The 23,846-nt window shown below is 40.2% G+C and overlaps 1 protein-coding gene across 21 annotated transcripts in view; it reads right to left on the bottom strand.

Annotated features, from left to right (window-relative positions):
* Positions 1-23,846, bottom strand: part of LOC126183251 (ensconsin-like) — a 413,080-nt gene that overhangs the window by 135,652 nt on the left and 253,582 nt on the right. For 18 of the 21 annotated variants that reach the window (XM_049925054.1, XM_049925062.1, XM_049925063.1 and 15 more), the window contains exon 2: positions 14,398-14,463. In XM_049925054.1, the coding sequence (XP_049781011.1) occupies positions 14,398-14,463 (66 nt within the window). Of the gene's footprint in view, positions 1-14,397; positions 14,464-18,337; positions 18,393-23,846 lie in introns of those variants that run through there. The other 3 variants (XM_049925057.1, XM_049925064.1, XM_049925065.1) reach the window with 1 other exon arrangement.

Below are 23,846 nucleotides of genomic sequence, written 5' to 3'. Positions count from 1 at the left end.
GGCTAATATGGTGAAACCAGCACAAACCTTGTTACAAGTAAAATGAAGTGTGAATATGCAGTTTATAGGTACATATACAACTGAACCAGCTGGAGGTCTCAGTGTAGTTTTAGTTACATGGCCAATATAACTGCAAATATGGAAGAAGGGCAAAGAATACTGGCCAAAGATGGGAAAATCAATGGAACATCAGCATGGGTATTTTGATTGGTACTGTAGGAAGGAAAAAGATACCCAGCACTGTAAGATGAAGAAGATGCTGCTGATGCTGAGTAAGTGTTTAAGGCGACCAAACAGCTGCGATCTTCAGTCTCCTATTCGCCCCCAGAACAACAGCAGTGCACTTAATCTGTTTGCGCATACAGTTAATTCTGTGTACAAGTGTGAGAAAGTGTTCTACATGTTTGCATAGCATGTATCTGAGGCAGAACTTGGGAACTAGCTTGGTATTCACCTACTGGAAAATGGGAAACTGCCCTAAAAGGAGGAGAAGAAGTAAAGGCATAGCTCCTGCAAGAATGGCAGTCTTAAGTGGAAACACAGCAACAATAAGAAGATGTGCTTAGAATTTTCTCTTGTGCAGAAAGATGTGACTTAGTTTAAAATATACAACAGCCCTAAGGTAAATGATTCACTGATAACTGGACACGAACAATCTGAAAAAGATAAACCAAAAACGAGTAACATACATGAGTGAGGCTGCAAAAGAGCTCTAGCTCATGTGGTATGAAAATTTAATAAACAACCATTAGTGGCATACCATGACAAGAATTTCTTCGAGAGAAGAAAGGCTATGGCACAAAATTAATGAGATAACAAATGATGTTTCCTTGAAGGAACCAGAAATCTATTAGAAGGAAAGTTGGGCAGGAATGGCACAGACCTAGGCAGTCATCTAACAACAGCCGGTGAGGATGAAATGAACCAGAGCACAAGAAGAGAAAATTGAAGAGGAAACACCTACAGGCCTGCAATAGGAATAGACAATCACCAGCACAAAGGGAACACTGAATTAGGAGTTCGCAGTACATTGCGGTGCTGATTGGCCGCAACAAAGGTCTCTCATTCGGTGTCATTGAGGTGGTATCCAGGTACCCATACAAGCCTCGACAGGTCTAGTCATGGGGCATATCCTAGGAGGAGGAATTTAATGTCTCGCCACAATGAGATTAAAAATTGAGTAACCCTTCAGACTGGTGAAGGATAAAGAATGAAACTGGCTCTGCCCTTCCCATAGAAACCACCCTCGCATTTAAAAACCTTACGAAAGAAGTGACCACAATAATCATGTAAAACATAAGATGAAGGACATTATGAAATCTGTGAATGGCTGGCTGACTGACTACTGGACTTCACTTTCGTATGCCAGGAATGGATACAATCTGCTGGTTCTAGGTTAGAGAGAGAGAGAGAGAGAGAAAAAGAGAGAGAGAGAGAGAGAGACTGCCCTTCAAGAAAGTTGTTGTGCTAAAATTATTCTTGGAACAGAGAACTTACTTAAACCCGAAGAAGAATGATCTGAAATATTTAGCGAGGAATGGAACATATATCAAGAAGACATCATAGGAGGGGAAGTGTTTATTGCAGTCTACAAAAATATTGTCTATTGAGGCTGAAATTGAGTCTCATTGTGAAGTTATCTAGCTGCAAGTAACACGTCAGGTGAATTCATGTTAATTATCAAGATACTTTTTACCAGCCACCCAATTCCCCTGTGACAGTCTTACAATCACACACACAAAGTCTACCACTTAGTAGTGTGGAAATACCCCGATCATGACACATTGGTTGGAGGCAACTTCAACCTACTCAGTATAGACTGTGACATCTATGGATTCATTCCAGGTATAGATAGGCAGGCAGTCTTGTGAAGTACTTTTGAACACATTTTCCAAAAACTGTCTTGGGCAGTTAATTCCACAATACACATGAAACCGAAATATTTTAGATCTTGTAGCTTCAAACACGCCTGACTTTATCAAAGGTATCAACAAAGAGACAGGGATTAGTGATCACATCACAACAATAATGATTACTAAAATTAATAAAGCCAGCAAGAAGCCTAGGAGAGTTTTTATGCTGTAAAGAACAGATAAGCAGTTCTTAGTTTTATACTTAGACAATGAATTAGCATCACTTAGAATACGATGGATGCAGAACCATGGGTAAAGTTTAAACTGATTGTAAATCATGCACAGGATTAGTATGTGTCCAAATAAGTCGATTAATGATGGAGAAGACCCACCAGGGCTTAATAACAAAATATGGAAGACAGGGATTAGTGATCACATCACAACAATAATGATTACTAAAATTAATAAAGCCAGCAAGAAGCCTAGGAGAGTTTTTATGCTGTAAAGAACAGATAAGCAGTTCTTAGCTTTATACTTAGACAATGAATTAGCATCACTTAGAATACGATGGATGCAGAACCATGGGTAAAGTTTAAACTGATTGTAAATCATGCACAGGATTAGTATGTGTCCAAATAAGTCGATTAATGATGGAGAAGACCCACCAGGGCTTAATAACAAAATATGGAAGTTGCTAAGGGAGCAGAGACTGTGGCACTCTTGATTAAAAAAGAAACACACAAAAGTTGGTAGAAACTACTGAGTCTGTAAAAAGATCGATGAGCAAAACATACCACTACCACCAATGTATTTTAGCAAACGATCTACTACCTTCACATCTACATAATATATTGCAAGCCACCATATGGTGCATGGTGGAGGGCACCCTGTACTACTCCTAGTCATTTCCTTTTCTGTTCCACTTGCAAATAGAGCAAGGGCCGTTTGTGTGCCTCCATACGAGTCCTAATCTCTCTAATTTTATCTTCATTGTCCTTACACTAAATTTATATTGGTGGCAGTAGAATCGTTCTGTAGCCAGCCTCAAATGCTGGTTCTCTAAATTTTCTCAATAGTGCTTCTCGAAAAGGATGTCGCCTTCCCCCCAGTGATTCCCATTTGATTTCCCAAAGCAGCTCCGTAATGCCCATGTGTTGTTCAAACCTACGGGTAACAAATCTAACAGTCCGCCTTTGAATTGCTTCAGGGTTTTCCTTTAATCCGACCTGGTGTGGATTCCAAACACTTGAACAGCACTCAATAATGGGTCGCGCATTTGTTCTACATGTGGTCTCCTTTGCCGATGAACCATGCTTTCCTAAAATTCTCACAATAAATCAAAGTTGACCCTTCAACTTCCCTGCTACAGGCCTTACATGTTCATTCCATTTCATACCGCTCTGTAATGTTTCACCTAGATATTTAATCAATGTGACTGTATCAAGCAACACACTACTAATATTGTACTCAAACATTATGGTTTGCTTCTCCTATTCACCTGCATTAACTTGCATTTTTCTACCTTTAGAGCTAGTTGTTGTTCATCACACAAACTAGAAGTTTTGTCTAAGTCATCAATTGGCAGTGTAGCACCGTGTCAAACGCTTTACAGAAATCTAGGAATACAGAATCCGCTGACACCCATCATCCATATTTCACAGGATCTCATGTGAGAAAATGGCAAGTTGAGCTTTGCACAAACGATGCTTTCTAAAACCACACTGATTTGTGGACAGAAACTTTTCTCTCTCAAGGAATTTTACTATATTCAAACTGAGATTATGTTCAAGAATTCTACATCAAACCGATGTTAAAGATATTGGTCTGTGGCTTTGTGGATTCATTCTTTTATGCTTCTTATAAACACGAGTCACCTGTGCTTTTTTCGGGTGAGAGATTCACGAAAAATGCAGGCTAAGTAAGGGGCCAGTACTGTAGACTACTCTGTCTAAAACCAAGATGTGATTCCTTCAGGACCTGGCAACTTATTTGTTTTCATCTCTTTCAGTTGTTTCTCTAAACCAGTGGTGATTATTACTGTGTCCTCTATATGGAAGCCTGTGTGATGGCCAAATGACGGTATTTTTGTATGTTGGCAATTTTACATACGATCAGAATTTTCTAAGGTTCTTGGCAAGATCTATTAGTAAAGTAGTTATCGTGAACTTCGTGTGTCAATCTTTTTACAGAAGCATGAATTTTTATTAACTTTTGACTGTCATCATTTACCCATTTGCTTTTAGACCAAGAGTGCAACAGCATTTGCTTCCTCAGTATTTTTCGAATTTTGTTGTTAAATCATGGTGGGTCTTTTCTGTCCTTAATCCACTTACTCAGCAAATACTTCTCCAGAGTATGATTTACAGTCCATTTAAACTTTGCCCATAATTGCTCTAAATCCATCATACTCTAACTACATGATTTCAGTGTATTGTCTAAGTGGGATTCTAACAACTGCCTATCTGCTCTTTCTGGCGGAAATACTCTCCTAGCCTTTTTGACTGATTTACTAACTTTAGTAATCCCAGTTGCTACGATAACATGATTATCACTAATCCCTGTACCAGGATATTCCAAAGGGTTATGACCCAGGTGCAAAGAAATGGGAGTTGGTGTGGCATAAGGATGGATGGTAACTATGAGGTAAAAAATATTTCAACTGCATGTGGGCCTTTTTTCGGAAAATGTGTTCAAAAGAACCAGAGAAAATTCTGGGTATAATAAAAACACTAAGTAAGTTGAAGGCCCCTATCCACTTACTTGTTGACCAGTTTGGTGTAGCAAGAGCAGAGAGCAAAAGGAAAGGCAAAGTTCTAAATATCATGTTTAAGAATTCATTCATGGAGGACAATGGAACAATCATAAAATCACTTGATGTCATACAGACATCTGTATTGATGATACAGTAATAGACATCCCTGGCATACAGAAGAAACTGAAAGGGTGGAAAACAAATCAGTCAAGAGGTCCAGATGGAATTCCAATACAACTTTACATAGAGTACTCTACGGCACTGGCTCTTTAGTTAGCTCACATTTATCAACGATCTCTCACTCAGCGCAAAGTCTCAAGCAACTGGAAAGAAATGAAGGTGGCTTCTGTATATAAAAAGCACGAAGTACAGACCTGCAGAATTAAAGAAAAATATCTTTACCATTGGCTTGCTGCAGAATTCTTGGAACACATTCAAGGTTCAAATATAATAAATGTCTTGAGAAGTAAGAACTTATGTCCACAAATCAGCATGGATTTAGAAAGCATCAAGCATGGGAATCTCAGCTTACCCTTCTCTCACACAATATCCTGCAGACCATGGATGAAGGGCAACAAGTAGATTCCATGTTCCTAGATTTCTGGAAAGCATTTGACACTGTGCCCCACTGCAGACTGTTAACAAAAGTAAAAGCTTACAGCACATGTTCCTAAATATGTAAGTGGCTCGAAGACTTCTTAAGTGACAGAACCCAGAACATTGTTCTTGATGGCTGTTCGGAGACAAGGGTAATGTCTGGAGTGCTCCACGGAAATGTGAAAGGACTGTTCTTATTCTCTATATACATATATAATCTGAGAGACGAGGGGGGGGGGGGGTGTAATCTGTAGCTATTTTCTGATGAAGTTGTCATCGTTCAGTGACTGTAGGACTTTGGGATGATACAAGAGGACTTGGACAATATTTCTAGTTTGTGTGATGAATGGCAGCTTGCTCTAAATAAATATAGATAAATGTAAGTTAATACAGATGTGTCAGAAAAATGTTCCATAATATTCCAAGACAGCATTAACAGCGTACTGCTTGACACAGTCACATCAATTACACATCTAGATGTAAGGACTGTAATAGGGAAGGTGAATACTCGACTTTGATTTATTGGGAGAATTTTAGGAAAGTGTGTTTCACCTGTAAAGAAGACTGCATATAGAACACTAGTGTGGCCTATTCTTCAATACCTGCTCACATTTTTAGGACTCCCACTAGGTTGGATTAAAGGAAGACATCAAAACAATTCTCTGCATTATCTCATGGACAATTACACAGTGTGGGAGGCAGGAAAGAGGGGAAGGGGGAGAAGGAAAGGAGAAAACACATAACTCAATTTATGGCTAGTTTACTAAACATCAAAAAAAATGAGTGAAGTGGCCGAGTAAGGCATGATTTCTGTGGCTCTGTATGAAAGCAATATTTTACTGATTTTCTCCTACAGATCGGGCATTAGGTGAACAGATTATGTTCTAAACAGCCAAAAGGTTGGGTGGTTGACTTAGGGGAGGGTCATCAGTCCCATCAGATTAGGCAAGGATAGGGAAGGAAGTTGGTCATGCCTTTCAAAGGAACCATCCCGGCATCTGCCTGTAGCAATTTAGGGGAATCATGGAAAACCTAAATCAGGATGGCTGGACACAGGTTTGAAGCATCATCTTCCTGAATGTGAGTCCAGCCACCTCACTTGGTCAGCCAAAAGACAAATGCAGTGTACACTGATGTAATGGAGAGTCATCTCCTTCTAAGAATTCAATATTGCCTGGTTGTGTCTGACTCTCCAAAGTATGAAAACCAGTTCGACATTTTAGTTGAAAAAAGCATGACAGTGACTGATCTGCATCACTGTCTGCTCTCACTAGTAGTAGATGCTGACTATTATTCTTGCTCTGCTGAATGGTGATGCCTGTTATTTTGGTTTTGGACATTTTGACAGCTTGATAAATACTTTAATCATGGCTGTGAAAGAATTTCAGAATCCCTTGGAAACAGTACGGGTATGCAAACTTTATGTAATTTATAAGTCATGTACACTGATACTTGAACAGTGAAAATGTTACGGGTATTCTCAATGTAAATTGTTTTCATAAAGAAGGTCTAATATTTAGAAACAAGCAACCGATAGTTTCTTTGCTAAATTGAATCATCAGACGACTTTGTTTAAGTAGAATATAAAGCAGAGGATAAAATATAGCAGAACAATTTAAATTTGTCCAAAACTGGTAATAACAGTTGAATAAAAACATTATCTACACTGTTTTGCTAAAAAAAATATGAAGAAATTTACAGAAGATTCTTGACAAAGAAATGAGTTACTTTTGGCTATATTAAAAGTTTAATCAATGATCTATAAAAGTTTTATCAGGTTAAAAATTTCACAGATGTGTAAAAAGCTAAGTACATGGAAACTTCTTACGTTATTCAGCTGTGCTGTGAACTACAATCTGTAGACTCCAAATAAAATTGCAAGTATAGTGACAAGTGCATTAATACATTACTGTGATGGAATTAAAGATGCCCCCAGAAGCAGTATGGCTGTGCATTAGAATGTAAATTAGAAGTATCGTACATCGATTATTAAACTGTGTCAAGTTGTTTTCTGTGTAAGTGGCCTAGCTGATAACACAAAGATAGCTTGACAATCATTATTCATGTCAAGAATATTGACGATACTGAAAAAAAGTATGGCTTTCTGAAAAAAAAAAATTGCAGACCACTCAGCCTTTTACCAAATTATCCACTACTTGTATATGCCATTTACAGTAGCGTTTTTGATACAGATCAATATTTTTATTTTATAGAGCTTCTGCAGCTGAAGTCCATGTTGCTAAAATATATATTCTCTACTAGCTAACGGGACTTGGTAACTTTATGTGTATTTTTTTTATACATACATTTTAATATGCTGTCTAATTAGCCCTCTCTTGGGCACTGTGTGTGCTGTCAATATCAACTCCTCCAATTGGCCAAGGTTTGTATTACTATGACCATGACACATTCACACAGACTGCTCTACATTAAGAGAACATAAATTGTTGCCTAGGCTTTACTATGAGAGATAGGAAAATTGGTTCCAGATGGCCTGGGGTGTGAAGCAGCTATTAAAATCAAGCATGTTGTGCTTAGCAGTGTATTCTGTGTATTCTACCACTGGGTGGTCAGCTATGTTCTTGGACAGTTCAGCAGTGGCCGTTCATTTTAATGGACAGTTGGTTGGTAGTCATAACCACATAATAAGCTGTGCAGAAATTGCACGAGAACTGGTATGTAACACAACTGCTTTCACAGGTGGCACTGCCTCTGACAGTATAGGATAAGACTGTGACGGAACTGGAGTATGGTGTGCTGGGAGGGTGTAACAAACAGGTCTTGTACCAGGATATTCCAAAGGGTTATGACGCAGGTGGCAAAGAGTTGGGAGCTGGTGCAGCATAAGGATGGATGGTAATTGTACACAGACAGGGTGGGTAGCGGAATGAAGTAGGATGTTCATTTCCCAGCTTCAATTATTTATAATTGTGTCTAGACATGAGGAACTTCGTACGTACAAGCTTTCCCATCTCTCCTAAAGTGGTACATCGCTGCCCACCAAATCTACACAATGTCCACATCCAACTTTCTGTTACACCCATTACCAACCCCCTGCCACATGGGCCATAAACCTGTGCAAGCCTGAGGTATGAGTCCTGCCCCATACAGCCAGTGGATTTGAAACAAATTCACATGACATGTTAATAAGTAGCATGCAAAAAGCCATAAAAAAGTTTTTTGTAATAAGTATTAATCCTAATGCTCACTGCAAAAATACACTACTGACCATTAAAATTGCTACACCAAGAAGAAATGCAGATGATAAACGGGTATTCAGTGGACAAATATATCATACTAGAACTGACTTGTGATTACATTTTCATGCAATTTGGGTGCATAGATCCTGAGAAATCAGTACCCAGAACAACCACCTCTGGCTGTAATAACCGCCTGGGCACTGAGTCAAACAGAGCTTGGATGGCGTGCCCATGCAGCTTCAACACGATACCACAGTCATCAAGAGTAGTGACTGGCGTATTGTGACGAGCCAGTAGCTCAGCCACCATTGACCAGATGTTTTCAATTGGTGAGAGACCTGGAGAATGTGCTGGCCAGGGCAGCAGCTGAACATTTTCTGTATCCAGAAAGGCCTGTACAGGACCTGCAACATGCGGTCATGCATTATCCTGCTCAAAAGTAGGGTTTTGCAGGGATCGAATGAAGGGTAGAGCCACGGGTCGTAACACATCTGAAATGTAACGTCCGCTGTTCAAAGTGCCGTCAATGCGAACAAGAGGTGACTGAGACGTGTAACCAACGGCACCCCATACCATCATGCCGGGTGATACGCCAGTATGGCAATGACGAATACATGCTTCCAATGTGCATTTACCGCAATGTCGCCAAACACGGATGCAACCATCATGATGCTGTAAACAGAACCTGGATTCATCCGAAAAAATGACGTTTTGCCATTCGTGCACCCAGGTTCGTCGTTGAGTACACCATCACAAGTGCACCTGTCTGTGATGCAGTGTCAAGGGTAACCGCAGCCATGGTCTCCGAGGTGATAGTCCATGCTGCTGCAAACGTCGTTGAACTGTTCGTGAAGATGGTTGTTGTCTTGACTCAGGGATCGAGACGTGGCTGCGTGATCCATAACAGCCATGCGGATAAGATGCCTGTCATCTCAACTGCTAGTGATACGAGGCCGTTGGGACCCAGCACGGCGTTCCGTATTACTCTCCTGAACCCACCGATTCCACATTCTGCTAACAGTCATTGGATCTTGACCAACGTGAGCAGCAATGTCGCGATACGATAAACCACAATCGCGATAGGCTACAATCTGACCTTTATCAAAGTCGGAAATGTGATGGTACGCATTTCTCCTCCTTACACGAGGCATCACAACATCGTTTCACCAGGCAATGCCAGTCCACTGCTGTTTGTGTATGAGAAATCAGTTGGAAACTTCCCTCATGTCAGCACGTTGTAGGTGTCGCCACCGGCGCCAACCTGGTGTGAATGCTCTGAAAAGCTAATCATTTGCATATCACGGCATCTTCTTCCTGTCAGTTAAATTTCGCGTCTGTAGCACATCATCTTCGTGGTGTAGCAATTTTAAACTGCAGTCATCAATCTGGAGACTGTCTTAATACTTCCTTCACTAGTCTTTCTTTTGCAACTATGTTTTGTAACTAGAGGGGCTGGATAAAAATATGGTATCACCAACAACGCAACACATTACCATGCCTAATATGATGTAGGAAACTGACTGAAATTCAAAACAGCTTCCAGTCATCTCGGAATGGATAAATACAGGTCCTATGTGATTTTCAAGGGGATCTTCCACCATTCTTCCTGCAAACTAATACCATGTTCAGGTAGTGATGATGCACGTGGAAAGCAATCGTGCATCCTTCTCTTCAAAGTAGACCACAAATGTTTAGTAATATTGAGATCTAGTGACTGGTGGCCAGATGAGATGTGACAATTCACCCTCATGATCATAACACATATCAATCCAATGTGAGCTGTGTGAATAGGGGCCCTATAATCTTTAAGCTCAGCATCGCCACAAGGGAGCAAAAATTAACCATGAGATGGACCCATTCAGCGAAAATGTCCACATAATTCTTGGTAGTAATGCAACTTTGGAGAGTATCCATGGAGCCCACAGGATACCACAATATGGTTTCATTACTAAGATGTAAGCTCAGCCAGAATTTGGAAACAGTATGAAACAAGATCTATCTGATCAAATAACTTTCTTTCATTGCTCCATAGCCCAGGTTTTCTGACTTCAGCACCACATTTTCCAGTTATGGCCATTTGAAACCCTGATGTGTGGTTTTGGAATTCCGTCTCACCCTGCAATTCCCTGCTTCTGGCATTTCCTTTGTGTTGTTTCGGTGCCGACAGGTTTCGCAAGTGCGACATTCAATTCTGCAGCTATCGTCCTCTTCTTTTTCATCACAATCCTCTTCAACAACCACCTGTCACTTTGGCTCAACACACACAATTTCGTCTGCATTGTGACTTAGTAGATGATGTTTTCCGCTTTCCCTGATGCCATATATATCTTCGATATTATGCCTCTTGAAATGCCAAATACTTCAGCTTCCTTGTTTATGAAACCATCCACCAGAGGAGCACCAGCAATTTGCTCACATTCAAATTCACTTAGCTCCAACATAATGCACTTAAATCACAAAGGACACTGTCCTGACCATGACTGACACTTGTAACCTATTGAGAAAACTGCACATGTGCCATACATGGGATACCACAGCTGTAGAACAGCATAACCTGCAGGCTTGGGTAGATCTGCATTTATGCTTGCATCTGGATTTATGTTCAAGCGTGCGTTTCTCATGATGTTTCCATATTTCTGTGCAGTCCTTATACATCACTACACCCATATGCATTTGAATCTGCTTACAACTTCTGCCAAGAAACAAATTAATTATTCTTTGATAACTCATATTGTGTCCCATTAATTTATCCCTTCCTTTAGTCAATTAGCAGCAATCAAGTTATTTTCTTCCCAATTTGTTTGAGCACTTCTTCGTTAGTTACTTGATCTATAGATCTTATCTTCAGCGTTATTTTGTAGAGCTACATTTCAAAAGCTTCTATTATTTTCTTGTCATAACTGTTTCCCACCATGTCTCACTTCCGTATCACCAAAAATATAATTTCAGAAAATCTTCCATCTCAGTAGTGTTTTTCTTGCCATTCCCAGTCCACACCTTACTTATGCCAATGTCAATTATCTTGCTTCCTAAATAACAAAAAGATACTTTTAGAATCTCAATTCCTAACCTAATTAACACAGTGTCTTATAACTTAATTTGTCTACACTCCATTACCCCTGTTTTACTTTCATTTATAGTCATCATTGAACCTATTTTTAACTGCTCTTCCACGTACTTTGCCATCTGTTGCAAAGTACCTCATCATTGGTCAACATTTAAGTTTTTGTTTTTTCCCTCTGAACTTCAATTTCACTTTCACAGTTCTGCTTGGTTTTCATTAGTTCATGTTCGATGTACATGCTGGAAAGGGTGGGGGGCAGGCTACAACCCTATCTCACTCTTCTTAATTACTGACTGTTGGTCATATGCTTCAATTCTTGTAATGCAGTTTATGTACAAGATGAGTAAGCTTTCTCTCCCTGTTTCTGTTTATTTTACTTCAAAGAATGTATTCAAGTATTAAACTAATTTCCAGTAATATTCACACACAAACACTTGCCTTCTTTGGAACTGGAATGATTAAATTTCCCTTAAAGTCTGTCATACCATGCACATCAGATGTAACAGTTTTGACATGGTTAGTTCTCACAAGGATCTTGATAATTCTGAAGGAAAGTTGTCAACTCCATGTGCTGTCAAATTCTTCCTGTAGTACTGCATCACCCATCTCATCTTCTTCCCTTTCCATAATAATGTGGCTTTCCTTTATATTGCCCTTCTATGCATTCATTTTGCCTTCCAGCGTTATTGTCTTTGCTTTGGACTACACTACTGTAATGAAATATTGTATATAGTTTCATCCAGGAAAAGAATCTACATTGTGAATTAGTTATGGCATGACAGCAGTCTATGGGAACCTCCTCTCTTGAAACCATATGGTCAACTTTCATTCAACATGGATAATATACTCAACCAGTCAGACTGTAAATAAATTAAAAGGTTCAGTCTGGAAACTGCTCATGAGTATTAACAAAGCTTTGCTCTACCTTATCCTTTCTCCTAGGAGTGGGCACCCAGAAAGGTAGACAGGCGAGGTTTTGAAGAGATGGAAAGGATGAACTAGGTACTAGCAAATTCAGTTTGTTGGGGTGACGGCTGGAGTGTGACTGGTTAGCTTAATCAATAGGGTATCACCAGAACAAGACTGTTCTAAGCTCAAATTCTGGTTCTGTACAAAGTTTTAATCTTTCAGCAAGTTCTGTAACAGTAAAGACCACACTGCAGAGAGAAAGATTCACTCAGGACCATCTTTCTTACACCAAGATGAAGAAAGAACATTAAAAAAAGTTGCTGATGCTGACTGATACTGCTTTAGATGGCTAAGTGAATAGAAAGAACATAACATAACTTAATTATTAACACAGATTCAATATTATGAAGTACATGTACAATTGCTGGCAACTGTAGTTTTACCTATTTTATACAACAGCAAAAAAGAGTTAAGGAAAATGAAACACTTGAGTTCAGTACCATGTTGACATTAAAGTCATTAGAGAGAGACCTTTAGCTTAGTTGGAGAACAACATGAGAGGCAGTCAGGTTTAACAATGTTCAAGGAAACATCTGAGCATCTACCAGGAATGATGCAAACAAACAATGGAAAAACTAATTCATAATGGCTGGATGAAATATGAACTCAACTCTACTGCTCAAGCATGAGTCCACCGTGCTAACTATCATGCCACTTTGCTCAGTAGAGATTCATGTTATCCAGTCAAATTCCAATATAGTTTCACCAAAATATAGATATTTAGTTAAAGTTTTAATTTCCTTACAGACAACCTATTACTACTGTAGTGAATGTAAAGTACTACATGTATTCAGAGACACATAAACTAGGACAACACTACAAATATGTGCCATATGGAATAAAATTTTAAGAATAAAATATGAAACACTTAAATATGGATTCACTGTAATCAAGATGGTTGGGTAACAGAAGTAAAACATGCACAACACGTAACACACATTCAAAACTCCTATGTTTAGCAATACATCCCAATCTAGAAATTATTTCTGGCAAAAACCCATATTACCAGACACATTTTATTCATAATTGTAATGTGACTTAATGCTCAGTAAAGGTAAACCTTCAATTAATAAAAACATTTAGTAGCCATGTGTATACATGTTCTCATGCAGGTCTTCCTGTACAGTACTAAATGCTGATTCTTTTTTAACTCCATTGTCAATACCAGATGTAGCTAATAGTCTCAGATAACAAGAATCCATGCTATTTAAAACATTCAGTTAATGCAGTGTACCATACAGTAACAAAGCCTCAACCTTAAGTCTTGAACAGTTTAAGCAAGTAATAAAATGGAATTTTGAACCTTATGTATACATATTTCTTTAGTTATAAAACTTCTCTCTACAACACTTGCATACATGTACTGAGATTGAAAACATGTTCATTCAAACTCAATACAAAAGAAACTGAGGATATCATCTCACCCAGACAACAGCATGCATTCTATCAAGCTAAAGTATCTGCATTCAGTTTAAGAGTTCCACAATGTTGAAGCAAAAGTTTTCAGTAGGATAAAAATTTTACTTTTGCAGACTTTAATTATTGTTACCATCAACAAATCATAACAGCTCACAAACTGTGAGATTGTAAAATGGTTTTCATAACATACTGTTTAGCAAGACTGGTCACTGAAAGTATCAGCTTGGCAGAGATCCATTATGAAATACTTTACCTCAATATTATTCACTCAAATTTCTTGTCTATTCCTTAGACTCATGGCACATTTTAATTGTCACCATAAAAACGACTATCTTATTACAATTATGTTATTAACATACTTCACTCTTGGTTTTAGTTATGTCCAAAGAAAAGTGTACTATATGGGATTGCCTTATACAAGACATACTGAACATGTTTGAGGAACGAAGTTTGCACATAATTCACTGTATGTTTATAAGAAATAAATTTAATTTTCCACATTACTAATTATGACACAAGCTACTTTTAAAAAATAATGAATACCTTTGACTGCAGGTGCGTTTCGGGAAGAGTGTCGTCCCTGCTCACCGTCCACTGGTGCAGCACCAGCTGAAACAATAAAAGAACAAATTCAACATTACTCTGTTATCCAGGAAGTGGCATGTAAACATTTGACAATATGATAATATTTTTGGGAAAGACCATACAACTTAATCCACACACCAAGTAAAACATAGACTAAAACAGACATAATAATAATGCAAAGAAATTTCAAGGACTTGTTTCTTCTACTGAGCTGTAATGCCTGCCTTACACCAATAATCAATTCTGACTCCAACACTAAACTGTTGACATCATGTCACATTGTGAGTAATTCTGGACATCTGGCACAGAACATATTCCGCTTTAGATCACAGAAATTCAGGCTAGCAATAATTTATTCTAAGTGTATTGCACAGTGTAGTAGTAGTGGTGGTGGTGGTAGCATCGGCGGTAGCAGCAGGAGCAGGAAAAGTAATAGCAGCAGAAGCAGCTTTATTCATCTGTGGATCACTTTTACATGGTAGTGACGCTACAGTTTAAGAAGAAAAGATATAATTTATATATAAAAAGCATATATGTACAAACAGGTCTAGTTTGTCATGGTTGGGACAGGTATTCCAGCCATGACCTTATATTAGGAGCCATCCTGGCATTTGCCCGAAGCAATTACGGGCTTCATTCTCTTGAATAAAAACTCAGTATGTTGTAAACAACACAACTTCATTCAATTAATCCCCAGTGTTCAATATTGTTTTGTTTACACATTATTGCACAGAAATTATTTAATAATGTAAAAAGCTATTGCTACACTTATTATTTCTCAACATAGATCACTGCACCTACACACTATCAGAAAGAGAAGGCTATATTTCCATGAAAAAAAAATTGAAAAAGTGATACAGTAATAACTGAGAGGACTTCAAACTGGAAGCATTAGTTATTTTCCCTTATGTACTTGATACTTCCCTGAATCATTTATGACAAACTACAAGTTGCTTGCTTCTTGCTGACTGTTTCCTCAGTCACTTGTCGAAGCGTAGCAATGCTGTCAACCCAAAGATCCCCCCTCCTCACAACCCAAAACCAGAATGAGAAAAAAAGGACTCACCAACCACAAAAAATGCTACATACGGAATCTGTTTTATTTAAGTCAAGACATAATCATCACAAACATCCAATGAGAATGTTGACAAACTGACACACCAAAATTAACAGTGAAATTCGTCCATCAGCAAACTACAGACAATTGAGTTTAATTGGGAACTAACGGATTCATCATTCTTTGATAAATGATTCTAGAAGACTGGTGTCTTGATCTAACTTGCAAGTGGATTTGTGGTCTGTTTGAAATCTGTGGTACATACAGCATATCAGGACTGAATGGTAAACAACAGATCATTGCTACATCTGTAGAGGACAACAAAAGATTCATAGCTGGTAATGACACACTTCGGACAGTGGAGCAGGTGACCACCCTGTACACTAGTTGTCAACCTGACTACGTATTTCTCATAAATATCCACTGCATACTAATCACTAAAGCTTTGTTTCAACATGAGTGCTGACTGAACAACCATGTCACACGCAGGTTCATTTGTAGAAACAAATCACACCTAGTGCAAAAAGTGTCACAGGTGAGTAACTGTGAAATGAAAGGTGTATGTATTTGACAATTCCTAGTTTCTATTTGACTGAAAATGACTACTGAGTTCGGTGACTTCTTGAAATTGTATGTGTATTATGTGTTGTTAATAATGTAGGATGGTGGTGGATGTTAGTATGGTTAGGTCCAGGCTTCCATAGCCTGAATTTGGACTTACGATGGTGGTAGAGAAGTGTACGGTTTCCAACTATTCCTGTATGACATGTGAATCTGGCACTGTCTTACTTTTTACCAAATAGTGAAGATATATTTTAAGACCACAGGGCACGCAGCATTCCTATGGCAGGCTGGTGTGAAGAACACTATGCAGACTTTCACTGTTACTGATGAATCCTGTATCTCTCCGAATATCATTCCTGTTGAGCGTTTGTAGGACTTGGTATGCGAGAACATGTGGTAACTCACCACTTAGCAAACCTCTGTACTGATATCCAACACAACATCAAACACACTGTGAATGGTCATACTCTGTGACGACTACTACTGATATTGTTTTAATAACAATATCTCATCAGATTTTTGTTGTGCAAAGGCGGAAAATTGATGTACGCAGTATTATGCAGGTGGTCATAATTCTTGTACCAGCATTACACATACAAATTCAAAACTGTGTAACCTCTAACACGAACTATTTTCACAGAAAAATACACGTTATGATCCAATATCAAAAAGTGAAATATACACACCCACAATAATTTTCTGCATATTGTGTAACTAAAGGCAGTGTCTCAGATATCCACATTCGAAGTAAGATTTTAAAATGTATCATCATCGTACATATTAGTGGCACGCATTCTGCCACCAGCTCTGGAGGTAAACTTCTGTTACTTATCTTAGTTATTTAAATGGATTATTTATTTAGTGCTTACAATTAAATTAACAATTTCTTCTGTATTTGATGAGGTGTAACTGATATCTAGTCCAGATCTTTTATCTATCCGCCTATTAGTAATATTTATTTTGATTATACATTTTAATTAATATTGTAATCCCCTCTTTTTCTCTGTTCTACATCTTTTCCCTTTGATCACATGGTGATGGGTTTCTGACTCAAAATTAGCAAGAATTTCTATTGCAGATCCTCACAGTTGCATGGACAATTAGACTGATAAATTATTATAAACGGCGAGTTCTACGTCAATTCATTTCTTACAACAAACCACTGATGTGTCCGTATATAACTTATATCATGTTTAGTACGAGTCTAGTGAATATCGCTCAGTGCGTACTAAGGTATGGGCATAAAATGAACTGTAATTCGACATCGCTGCTAAATGTGCTTCTGCTGACATTCCTCAGTTTCTGTCGTCTTAGCTATGGCAAATTCTGCTGCATGTGTAAGAAGATGACATTAGAAAAAAATAAACTAAGCTTTTGAGGAAATACTGTTGGTTGGTTGGTTGCTGTATTTCTGCCACTATTGATAATCAACTCCATTATTGCCGTGTTCGAAACCCGCAGTTATGGATATAATATATAAACTAGCTTCTTATAATTTCAAATGCACTACGACAGAAGGTGTGCCCGACTTTTCTCCCTCATACTGTCATTAATGGTATGTCTCGTACAGAATGCGGGTGCGTCCGTGAAAGCAGGAACATGGGCACATACGTATACAAGAACTATTGTAACGAACGTAACCTCAAATCACAGTTAAATCAGCTTTTGTTTGTTACAGCTGAAACTGTATACTCAAATACACACAACAATAAATTACCCCGCCAGCACCGTACATTTCAGCATTTCCAGAGCGGCAGTGTCGAGAACCGCATGCTGTCAAGCAACAATCAAGTAACCGCTGCAGTCGAAAGCGCAATAAACATTTTTGTAGCACCGTGGAAATGGATTCACGGGAAATATTGAGGTTGCATATTTCTGATTTATCAGAAACCATCGTATTTCACTAATAAAAAGATGCCCGACGAGAGCTGGGGCGGTATTCTGAGCCACAAAATGAGACAAATGCACGTGTTTCTGAACAACTAAACAATATATGTAACACAAAACCCGACACATGCGTACTGGGAAATTTATGAATCCGGAGAGTCGCACATTTTGCAGCCGTTAACGGTTAACTGCAAGAATGTCACGCTATGAAGCCACGTGCAAAGCTGCAAGTCCTCGACGCCGGCCGCTTTAGCTTTACCGCAGGACGAGTCTCGAGTCGGAGCGTTCGGGAGCGGTTCGTTGCGTCCGCTTTGTCTGTGTTACAACGCGACGTCTACAGAAACCTGGCGTCGTAAATGATGGAAACAGCATGTGCTCGTCTGACTCTACCTTCGCGGCGCAGTGTGTCCCGGCAGAGCTGTGAGAACATGCCAGCCCCATGGCGGCCGACGCCGCCGACCACACACACTGCGCAAAGCGCTGCGCGCACTGCTGCACCGCACTACACCGCACCGCGACGCGACAACCGACCCACGCCATCGACCCGCTACCGTCGCGCCCAGGAAAGCTCACCGACAACGATTACCCCACGCGTTGCTATTCGTAAAACGACACACGGCTGATGGACTCAATAGAGTAAAAAATTTAATTATTGCGAATTTGGAAAACCAGAGGTGCCTGATTAGAAGAATTCTTTCAAATTGCGCATGCCAACACTGATGCTCCCTCTCGCCATTTTCGTCGTCGGCATGCGCGCGCATGCAAAAAAACACACACACACACACACACACACACACACACACACAGAGAGAGAGAGAGAGAGAGAGAGAGATATGCTTTAAAACTAGCCCAAAAACGAACATGCGACTCGTTTATTGCAATACTGGTGCGCAGCTAACTGGAACTGTGGAACTGGAGGAGGTGATTTACGGAGGCGACCGTTTAATTTCCACTGCAAATTTCTTAAGTCGTTCTCTCTCTCTCTTTTGCATAGTGCTTGGTCCACTGGGTAAGGCTTCTGATAGACAGATTGTCGTCGTATCTACCCTTGATGCAATACAACTAGCATGGCACATTCCAAGAAACTACAATCATACTAAAGAATAACTAAATACGGCATTAGTAAGGCAGTGTGCCGCTTGCATACAATTTTTTAAACTGTAACCCTGGAAGTGGCAGCGAACACTTGTTTCAGGGTATGCTGAATCAAATATGCAATGCGGTTGCGGCGAATTTAACACGGAAGAGTCATGCGAAATGAACGTGCTGCCAAATATTGCCCGCCGGCCACTACATCGTCGTGTGACCAGTTCCTGCTCGTTAGCAACTGCGGCGAAAGTTGTGTGAGGTGGTTAGAACAGCGTGCACGCTTGACGGGCAGTGCACGACAAGACGCCGACGTAGTTTAAACTGTGCCGAATATCCACAAAGCGTCTCAACTGCTTGGGAGTTCAAATTATACTCATGGAAAAGGATTCTGAACTCAGAATTATTGAGACAAGGAACCACAGCCGGAAACAATATAGCTAACGGTACGATGCCTTGAACGAGCAACGCATATCAGCCATGCGTTTGTAGCTCGATTAATGTTGGTGACACTATCTCTGAAAAGTAATGCCTCCGAATTTTTTGTATGGAAATTCTTAAAAGTCTTTTTTTTATTAAAACAAACATTATTAACATTAGACATCTTTTTTTTCTTCGTGCCTACATATTTGGAGGCCTCTGCCGATAGACGGTTCCGACTTGTAGCGTGTAACTTGGCAGTGTGTAACGTAACTATGTCGGTGCGTGAGAAACATCGTGCAGTAATCGGGTTTCGAACTAGAAGAGTTCGTCCACACATGGAGCACCTCTCCTTCAGCATGACAATGGCAGTCCACACACGAGCGCTGCGTCATCTTCAACAATCCGACGCCTTGGGATCATTGTCATCGATCATCCTCCATACAATCCCGACTTGACCCCATCCGATTTTCATCTGTTTCCAAAACTTAAAGAATACCTTCGATGACTTCACTTTGATAGTGATGAAGCGGTGTAAGCAGATGTGAGGTTGTCGCTCCGTCAACCGTCAACGAAGTCAAACATTTAACAGTGACAGTCTCAACAAACTGGTCTCTCATTGGGAGAAATGTGTTCGTCGCAAGGGTGACTATACTGAGAAATAAATATGTTGACATGAAGAATAAAGCTGTAGAATGTTAATAACATGTCTTTTATTTAAATCTTTAACGGTTCTCACATCAAAAATTCGTCGGCATTGCTTTTCAGCATGCCCTCGTATGTGTACTCGGTGACTGGACTCCAATCTGACTGAACTATCGTTGGCTTCGAGCTACTATCCATAACCGTTTCCGATTCTCGACGCTCACTACGACCTCTGATTTTTTTTATTTTTCTTCTTCAGAGCTACTGAAATCCAGGGCTCGCACTGATATTCCGTGAAATGCAAATTCTCTCGCCGACTTCCTGCTTTAGGGGAAGAGGAAGCTGACTAGATTTTAAAAAGCTGAGTGCCAGACCCCAAGAGTTATTTAAACTGAAATTTCCGTCTCTTTGTATCAGGTTTTCTGGCATCTTTCTTTCGACAGACTTCTTAATCATGCTTTCCAAGAAACTTGGCTTTTGCACCACGATACTGGTCTCATGGTATTTTATTTCATGATTATAATTGAGGCACTGCTTGGCGACAGCTAATTCGCGTGTTTGTTTTAGTTGGGTTGTCACTAATGTTCCTCGCATCTCTTCCCGACTTTTCTGATAGTCTGCCCCATGTAAGACATGCAACATTCGAATGGAATACGATACACACCCGGCCTTCGGAGAACCAGATCACAAAGAGTGCTTTTTATCTCACAAGGGCAGACCACAACGTTCGGATCACGGTTTTACTGCAGACTTTGTAAACTTTTAGTAGTCCATTAGGACAACATAATGTGCAAGTAGTAAGGCGTGATACTAAGGCGATTTCTAGAAAACTGCACGAGAAGTTTTACTGTGAGTTATGTACCGGCGCGTTGCAGCCCTGAGCGCGAGATGGCGGTTAACATTTCAAGTACCGTAATCAGTGGATCGCTGGATCGAGTCCCGCTTTTTCTATTTATATTTTTATCAAGACTAGTCATATTATTTCAGACATAGTACATCTGAAAGGTAACATGATGAAAAGGCACGTGTATTTGCATGAACTTTTATTGAATTTCCAGTGTTATTTGCTTGTTTGCTAATTTTGAGTATCACAATACATATTTATAACTATCGGCGAGTAAACGGCCAAACGCATGAAGTTCTCCTGAAAATGTATGCCTGTCGTGATTTCCGAAATTCCTTATACCTATAATAGGGTTGAGATGCCGAGAACTGCTTTACACCTGGGCGCAAAGACGAGGGGACAGGCCTCGAAAGTCCAAGTCAAACATTGATAAATAAAGGTGTAAATAACTTCATCAATACTACAATGAGTTACAATGTGCCAGAATACACAGGGGTGACAAAAGTCATGGAGTAGTGATATGCACGTATACAGATGGCCGTAATAAGGCGTACACAAGTTGTAAAAGGGCAGTGCATTGGCGGGTCTCTCACTGCAGCTGACTCCTCTGAAACGGTTTCCGACGTGATTATGGCCGCAAGACGGGAATTAACAGACTTTGAAAGCGGAATGTTAGTTGGAACGAGACACCATTTCGGAAATCGTTAGGGAATTTAATATTCCAAGATCCACAGTGTCAAGTGTGTGCCGAGAATACCACATTCCAGGCGTTACCTCTCAGCACGGACAACGCAGTAGCCGACGGGCTTCACTTAACAACCGAGAGCGGCGTTTGCGTAGAGTTGCCAGTGTTAACAGACAAGCAACACAGTTTCACATAACCGTTGAAATCAATGTGGGACATACGATGAACGTATCCGTTAGGACAGTGCTGCAAAATGTGGCGTCAGTGGGCTGTGGCAGCAGATGACCTATGCGAGTGCCTTTGCTAACGGCACGACATCGCCTGCAGTGCCTCTCCTGGGCTCGTGACCATATAGCTTGGACGTGAAGACGAGTGGAAAACCAACCGTGGCCTGGTCAGATAAGTACCAGTTTCAGTTAGTAAGAGCTGATGGTAGGGTTCGAGCCATGGGCCCAAGATGCCAATAAGGCACTATGCAAGCTGGCGGTGGCTCCATAATGGTGTGGGCTGTGTTTACGTGGAATGGACTGTGTCCTCTGGGCTAAATAGACCGATCACTGACAGGACGTGGTTTTGTTTGGCTACTTGGAGACCATTCATGGACTTCATAAAAATTACATCGTTGTTTGGGAACATGGATGACAATGTGCCATGTCACTGGGCCACAAATGTTTGCAATTGGTTTGTAGAACATTCTGGACAATTCGAGTGAATGATTTGGCCACCCAGATCCACCGACATGAATCCTACTGAAAATGTACGGGACGCAATCGAGAGGTTAGTTCGTGCACAAAATTCTGCACCGGCAAAAACTTTTCGCAATTGTGGACAGTATAGAGGCAACATGGCTTAATATTTCTGCAGGGGACTTCCAACGACTTGTTGAGTCCATGCCATGTCGAGTTGCTGCACTTCGCCGAGCGAAAGGGGGTCCGAGAAAATATTAGAAGATATTCCCTGACTTTCGTTACCTCAGTGTATGAAGGCAATATACGATTCATCGTCAGACGTGCTTCCGATATTACAAGTTGCAGGATGATAATTTTCATGCAGACACGGAAAACATACATTAAAACGGTATCTACTACATCGCATGAATGCAATTTTCCTTTCTTCAGAGTTTCTAAGGAAAAAGAAAGCGCGTTGACATTTAGAACAATTTCTTTCGACAATTTGGATGCAAAGGTTGCGTGACACAATATTTTCGTAAATATCGGGGCCAAAAATTGGCGATGCACGATTGAATGTATTTTAACAGCTAATTGGAAGACATTTATTGCCGCGGATAGAAACTTTCGAGACACTTGGCCGTTCAAGCCTCAGTATGCTGGTCAAGGTTCCTCACACAGAGTTTGAAGATATGTTATTCGATCGTGTGGGAGTAGATTCATCAAAGAGAACCCGTCAATTTTACCGTGAATCGCACCCTTCGACGGATGTAGGCAGTGATTAGCACACTGGACTCGCATTCGGGAGGACGACGGTTGAAATCCGCGTCTGGACATCCTGATTTGGTTTCCCATGATTTCCCTTCAGGCAAATGCCAGGATGGTTCCTTCGAAAGGGCACGGGAGATTTCCTTCCCCATCCTTCCCTAATCCGAGCTTGTGCTCCGTCTGTAATGACCTCGTTGTCGACGGGACGTTAAAATCTTTTCCCCCTCTAAGGATGTAGTGAGAATAATACTGGTGGGGCAAGAACTGCATCCCTATTATAAACAACGTATGACAACAATGGTACCAAATCACTTTGAACCCACAGTAAAATTCTTCCAATGGATTATCCAGCGCATAAATATAGAGTCGAGTTTCCTACGTTTCATATTGTTCACGGAGTACGCTTCTTTCATCTGCGATAGTGTTCTCATCTTTCCATAGTAAGACATGACAGAAGTCATGAAACTAAATACGCCACGCTCGTCTCAGATTATCATTCGAGATTTTTAACCTATCCATGTATTAAGGCTCCAGAGCTTGGATTTCAACAGAGAGAAATTTATATTAAAAAAACCTGGGGGGGGGGGGGGGAGACCTGCTTTCTGGACTTACCATTTACTAAAAACCCGAAGAAATAAGAGCATGGGGCAGACCATCTGCATCAGTTCACCAGCGCACCTCATGATGGTCACATGGTCGCCTGCCGAAATTTACGCGTCAGTTGGACACAGATATGGTCGTACGCCCTATGATTATTCTCACGTCATCAACGCCGGAGGCAAA

Source organism: Schistocerca cancellata, chromosome 4, assembly GCF_023864275.1.
Source record: "Schistocerca cancellata isolate TAMUIC-IGC-003103 chromosome 4, iqSchCanc2.1, whole genome shotgun sequence".
Lineage (NCBI taxonomy): Eukaryota > Metazoa > Arthropoda > Insecta > Orthoptera > Acrididae > Schistocerca > Schistocerca cancellata.
This window is presented reverse-complemented; position numbering and strand designations above follow the sequence as displayed.